At 35.5% G+C, this 6,859-nt stretch overlaps 1 protein-coding gene across 1 annotated transcript; it reads right to left on the reverse strand.

Annotated features, from left to right (window-relative positions):
- LOC103955602 (alcohol acyl transferase 1 allele GSa) lies at window positions 1-2,547 on the reverse strand. The gene is made up of 2 exons (XM_048574892.1): window positions 2,027-2,547; window positions 1-1,121 (listed from the first exon to the last, which is right to left on the reverse strand). The coding sequence occupies exons 1-2, from the start codon at window positions 2,327-2,329 to the stop codon at window positions 183-185; spliced, it is 1,242 nt and encodes a 413-aa protein (XP_048430849.1). The 5' UTR covers window positions 2,330-2,547; the 3' UTR covers window positions 1-182.
- Between the last annotated feature and the right edge of the window lie 4,312 nt (window positions 2,548-6,859).

The raw sequence follows: 6,859 nt of genomic DNA on the forward strand, positions 1-6,859 counted from the left end.
TGAGTTTTGAATGGGGACTGAAATTTACTTAACTTTATTGTTTTCAGTTTTTTTATTACAACACTAGGCCATCTTATTGGCTATTTATAATAACATTCAGACCTTTCGATAACAGGCATAACTCTTGGATTAGTTCCAAGAGACACAACTCTACATTACAGAAAGTGCATTACATTTAACACTTACATCATTGACTTGATCCTAGTTGATCTAAGGGTGTTACATAAATCCTCCTTAGTTTCCTGAGTAATCCTCTCTAGTTCCTGCTGAAATCTCTCCATGGCCGAGAATGGCAAACACATTGGTACCAATATTCCATCCTCGGTGTCTTTTTTGTGTTGAACGTAGAAGCTAATCAAATCCAAGGCCTTGGCGGGTCCAGCAAATACCGGTTGTCCCCATCCAAAATCGACATCTCCAAAACCTGCACGCGTATTATCAGAAACTATGAAATAACTTCCTGTTGATGAATATTGAGGTCGCCCTCTTAGTACCATAAGATCTGCCACTGATCTTAAGTATTCTTCATTCATGGTAGCTTTAGCCTTCTTCACCAACTCCAAAGCATATCCCAGTGGATTTTTGCATAGAGGTTCAGCCTTTGAAACTGCAGCTGGAAATGCAAATGCATTGCCATAGTATCCCAAGGGAAGATGTACATTGTGGTGTTTTCCCCGTGCATTGACAATGCATGAAATGCGGACAGCCTGTTTTGGATTAATTTTAAGTGCAAGAGTGCGACATTTCCACAAACAAGCTGTGATCAAGTCAAATGTGGAGCAAGTGGAAATTAGTTGGGGTGGAATCTGTTTTCGAAGGACTCTCATCTCCTTGGCACCAAAGTAGAAAGATTGTTGAACCATGTTTGACTGGTTACTAGATGGGTATGAGCCATTAGAATGATCAATCACGTCTTCATATTCATGATGAGCACATGTAATTCTTGGTGGATCTCGAGCGAACAAGAACTCTCTCTCCCACACTGGTAGAATAGATGGTGCATGTGCGCCTTTTGCCATTTCCGCAACGGCGGTCAGGAACAAGAGCAATCCAGCTGCGTCACACATTGTGTGGTTTAGGCACAATGCAAGTATGAAACCTCCACATGTAAGACAGGTCACCTGCATATTGCAAAAGTTAGTTTCTAGACTTTTTTCTTGATCATCATATTCGTGCTAGTTAACAATTCTTTAGAAGAAAAGACAAAAACAAAAAAACAAAAAAAAAATAGAAAAACCATCTAAATTAGATGATCTAATTAGGAAACAAAAATTTCATAAAAATTAGGAATAAAATTCAAGAAAGATGGAGTCTCTTTGAAAGAGTCTCATGCCTGTTGAAGTTACTTGAAAGAGTCTTTAAATATAGAGGAATTTAGACAAAATGCTTATAGAAGAGAAAAATTTAGACAGAAGACAAAGACGACGACATGACGACATGCAAAAGACCTAGAAGAAGAACGCCAAAGGAAAACCTACACAATAAAAGGTGATGTGAGACTGGTGAAATATAATTTCCTCTATCCGGTGTGTATACAAATTTTGCAATGTATAGTGTTAAACATAAGGATTGTCGAAGAAAAATTAGTTTCGAAAAATAATGAAAAGCGTCTCATAATCTTTTCTTTCCAAAGCCACCTAGTGACTTTCCTTAATCATAAGAACAAAGAGGCGTGGTAGTATCGTAGATAAGTTCAAGTTTGGGTGTGGTGGCAGTATGATTAATTTTCGTTTATGAAAAGGGATGCCAATTTTATGAAAAAAGTTAAAAACAGTTGTGGTGCCACCAAACTTTACAATATTGTTAGTGCTTTCTTGTATATGTCCTTATTTGTCATTAAAAATTTCATATGTTGTTGATTGCACTAATTTCTTACAAAAAATCTACGGTGTGTGTATGCGACCTTAACGCAAAAAACACTACTCATACCCTTAACCTACTTCAAATTTTTTGTAAAGAATTAATGGATATGACCAAATATGAATATGAAAAACTAAATAATGTAATTGATAATTAATTAACTCACCTGAACCAGCAGCAAAGGACAACCAATAATTCCATCAGAGCCTGGAAAATTAAATAAGAACTCATCTAATAATGGACAAGGGGGTAGAATTTTGTCTCCTAGTTGCTCAAGTGTGACATCAGCAGAAGCCTCAACGAACAAGATACCTTCACCATTGCAATCGACCATGAGCTTTCTGTTAGGCCCTTCCCTAAGCCTTCCAGCTAAAGGGTAGTAATACACTAATGCTCTACTTAAGGCTTCCCTAATCACCTTAACGGGATTACGATTTTTATTAAGTGAAGGGTTGTTTTTGTAACACATTATAACTGGAACCTAAAATCTCAAGCTTTCTTGGTCGTCAATATCTGAGAGAAACTTTGTTTCCTGAGGCGTTAGCTTTGCCGGAGTTATAAGTTCCGGCTGCAATCGTTTCACCTGAAGTACTGAGGGTGGCATCATTTCAATAACGAGCTTAAGAACCAGCAAAAGATCAAAGGTTTTGGAACTTTTATTTTGTGGTATGCATGCTAACTAAAAGTTGATAGTCAGTACTTATATAGCGTTATGCAGATGCTACAGGGTTCTCGATTCTTCCGTCCAAGTTTTCACCTGTTGTGATTGTGATTCTTTTCTTTTCCATTAAAAATGTTGTTAGTTGTTAGAAAGAAACGTTTAAATTACGTGGCCAACATGGACTCCAAAGAAAAACATGTCGTTCAGTTATGTGCATGGGACCGTTTCACACTTCACACCACAAATTCGTGCATATGCATTAATTCTGAATTTCATTTCAACATCAGAAAACTGAATACTAACAGGGATATGAGGACAAGTGGCCGGTAGAAAACCTTTGATAGGAATGGAACGAAAAAGGCCAACATCGTAGTACGGGAAAACGTTGAGACGTCTGCTATAAATGAAAACGTTGTTGTTTTATAATGACTGGCATATTAGCACGGGAGAATATTATTAATTTTGACTGGTCTGGTATGGTGACTACTCAATTATGAGCACAGATTTTTTTTTTAATCTAAAAAAATTGAGTCTAAGACTCAAATAATTCGGATCGTTAAAATTTGATCTAACGATTATAAAGAGAAGATCTCTCAAAGTAATAATAATCGTAACCATTAGATCAAATTTCAACAATCAAGATCAATTGATCCTTAGGCTTAGTTTTTTTAGATCTGGAGAAGATCTGTACTTCTCAATTATCTCATGATAAATGTTTGTTATGATGAAGAAAGTTGAGGCTTCGTAAAATTAATCGATAATATAGGAAGCAGCTTAATCACTTATAAGCAGATGCAAGGTCCTCTTTTATCCGATGTGTAATTCATACTCCCAATATGACCCTTTATGTGTGTCGAATTTTTAAGTTTAGCATATGAACAACACAAACTAGGTGGTGTGGAGCACTTCAAGTGATGGGCTTCACACATGAGACAATTTGACATGATACCATGCCGAAAGTTGAGGTTCCATCGCCACTTAGTACTATGGTCTAGTGGTATTCCTCTTTACTTGTAAGTGAGCGATTTTAGGTTAAATTTTTGCCAAAGACGAATTTAAACCACATTATTGTTAATCCATTGTGAGTCTAAACCCATCATCTTTCCCTCAGTATAGATAATATCGTTTGTTAAAATAAAATAAAAAAAAAAAAAAAAAGTAGACGTTTCATCATAAAACTAATTGACAATATGAATGAGTAACTCAATTATTTATAAACACATGCAAGGTCTTTCCCTTACCTAATATGAGATCCACTCTCAACATTTCATTGTTAAGCAAACATGTACAAAATCAAAATGGAACAAACAATTCGATCACTTGACAAAATAGAAATCACTAAAGACAATATTATGTTTGTTAAAGATAGGACTCACTAAAGACAATATTATGTTTGTTAAAATGGAAATGAAGCTTCTGATTACACCCAACTTTTATCTCCTCACCCAACGAACTCTTTTTACTCTACAAGATTTTAAAAACTTTACATCTACTCTCCGCACTCACCAAATCTACCAAAATTACCCCTTCCAAATCCTTCCCCATCTTACACAATATATCTTCTTATCCAACAACCTCCCCTTCAATATGGGGTTGCCGAACCAATATTCATCAAGCTATGCACACTCTTTTGAGAATTCAACTTAATTATAAGGAACATGAAACCAACAGCTCTTTGCAACTTCTTGTGAATTATGTCTTTATTTGCGTTCATTTAAGTTGGTGGTTAGCCATCCAATTTTTCTTCCCCATCAATTTTTAGAAGAAATCAAACCAAACTAGACTCGAGTGTTCATATAATCATTGGAGTTGAATATAACAATATGTAAAATTCCATCACTAAGAAGCCAAATTGTATCAAGACTTTGTAACAGCAGCATGAAGGTCAAGAGTCGACTTGGAGGAGAAGATCGGTAGCAGGTTAAGCTAGTACTGGTTAACCGACCCCCCAATTCCATGTTCATGGCTATCAGCTAATCCTCAACTCTTATGTTCGGTGCTTAACTTCCGAACATTGAACTTCTTGTCAAATTTTGTGTTCGGCATGTTCAAATACATGATTCAATCTAGTTGTATTTTATTTAAGAAAATAGAAACAAACATAAGAGGATTTCAGAGAAAAGTGACGGCTTAGGGCAGAACATTGCAGCTCAAACGTCACTTGTATACTTCAATGATTTAGGGTTTTGGTCACAATACCACCTTACATCTCATTTAAATTAGCTAGCTAACGAAAGCCTTTAAGACCCCAGTTGTTTTAAGCAACTCTAAACCTCACACCAAAGCAAACCTATCTCAGCCCTACACTTGCAATTTTGGACTAAGTCAACATATTTGGCCGTTACAAATTCAGAAAAAACTAAGCCATTACTTTTGTTCAATACAAAAAATTGGAAGCTAGAAATCAGTCCAGGCATCAACACTCTCCTTTAAATTGTTTCTAGTTTTGACACCAGCAAATCCCTGAGGTATACAAAACTCTCTTTTAGCGTACCTTCAGTAAATACTAGGAAGTGGTGCCCACACGTTGCTGCAGGATAAGAAAGTTCGTAGGTAATAACAACTAAAAAAATTAATAAAAATAGATTCAGCATAATTTCTAAGTTTTTGAGTTTTGACTAACGTTATATTAATTCATTCAAACAAATGCATTGAGAAATAAGGAGTAAGTGAAATTGGATACATACCTGGATTGAGAATTTGGATAACATATATTCATTGTCTTAGTTTGGCCAATATGAAAAAAGATACGTTTGTTGCAGTTTAGCACAACGAAGATGGAAATTGGTGTGTCATGCTGTTTGGACCCAAAATTATACCGTCGGCCTGAGTAATCGAGGTTGTTGAGTGAGCATAACTCCACACTGTTAGATATCAAGAAGATAATTTTGTTATTGTTAAAGGATAATATTATGATTTTTCATCATAATAATCATTTTTTAATTACCTTGATATTTTCTTGTACAATATAAATGCGGATATGCTTTAAGGCACGACATCAAATATTGAAGCATGCAAGATGGGATTGGATTTCTTGAAATTGTTATTATCCAATTCAAGTTTGGTGATAATGATGATGATTAAATGTTATCATGCACGTGGCTTGGTGAGATAGTGGTGAGATAGTGATTACACTTGGCGATTTGCAACGGATTGCATGAGTGCTTTTGGACAATAAAATTGAGAAGGGAGTCTCCTGGTTGAAGTAGGAAGCATGTCTTATGCATTATCACCTGGTCATTCATTGGGTCAGCGTAAAAATATGCAACCATCAAGAAAAGCCGTGTTATCTGCTCATGCTCGTTAGATTTTTCATCGCTATAAATACGAAGCGATGTGCAACGAACAAGTCCTCTCCAATTTAACACACAAATTGTCATGCGCAAATCTTTCAAACATCTTGAGATTTTTTACTTTCTTTTTCCGCCAACACACCTTTAGTTTGGATAAACATCACTGTGAAGGCAACCAGTGACATCTTCAATTTGGATAAACAGCACTGTTGTTGTAGAATTAGCCGTTCCCGGAGCACCTTCAGTTTGGATAAACAGCACTGCGTCGAGGCCGACTGGTTATCTATCCAAGTCTCAGTCGAGAAGGATTTTCAAATCCTTATTGGCAGAGGTCATCTCATTAGCCATCTCGGCGAAGTGAGGTGTTACAGGTTACTACATTCGGCACATTGAAAGCCGAATTTGTCTTAGTTTGACCAATATAAGAAAAGATATGTTTTTTGCAATTTAGTACAACAAAGATGGAAATTGGTGTGTCATGCAATAAAATATATCTAGTGATAGCGTTATATAAGAGTTTCAAAAGTCTTGCAAATCATGCTATCGTTAAATAAGAGTTTATTTGCCATTAATATAATTTTTAAAACAAAATTAAATGCCATTCTAAGACAGATCAGATTTATGTAAATTGATAAACTCAGTTTTGATTATCTAAAGTAAGAATCATCATTTCCATCTTTTCTCTTCAGAGGAATTAACTATTACTAATTTATACACATACTTTCTTCTGCTAACTTATTGTGAATACATGACTAATTATTTGGTTGTCTAGTGAAAGGTTTAAGGCCAACGTTCAAAAGTATAAAAAGGCATCGTTCCACTAAAGATATGCTTTGTCCATATTTTTCTAAATATGTGAAAGAACATATCAGATTAAAATATATGGAGAGGGTATATCTATGGTGGAAATGTCTACTTTTGTACTTTTGGATATTCAATCTAACCTTTCAATATGCAAGCAGGTAATTTTGTCATGTATTTAGATCATGTGAAAAGAAGATAGTTTGTGTGTGTGTACGAGTGTGTGTGTGTGTGTACGAGTAAT

This window comes from the organism of the source record quoted next, unplaced genomic scaffold, assembly GCF_019419815.1.
Source record: "Pyrus x bretschneideri cultivar Hongxiangsu unplaced genomic scaffold, Pyrus_bretschneideri_v1 Contig76, whole genome shotgun sequence".
NCBI lineage: Eukaryota > Viridiplantae > Streptophyta > Magnoliopsida > Rosales > Rosaceae > Pyrus > Pyrus x bretschneideri.

Coding starts and splice junctions, on each gene's coding strand:
- LOC103955602 (XM_048574892.1), bottom strand. CDS start 2,329: ATGTGTTACAAAAACAACCCTTCACTTAATAAAAATCGTAATCCCGTT. Junction 1,122..2,026: donor GTCCTTTGCTGCTGGTTCAG/GTGAGTTAATTA, acceptor TGCAATATGCAG/GTGACCTGTCTTACATGTGG.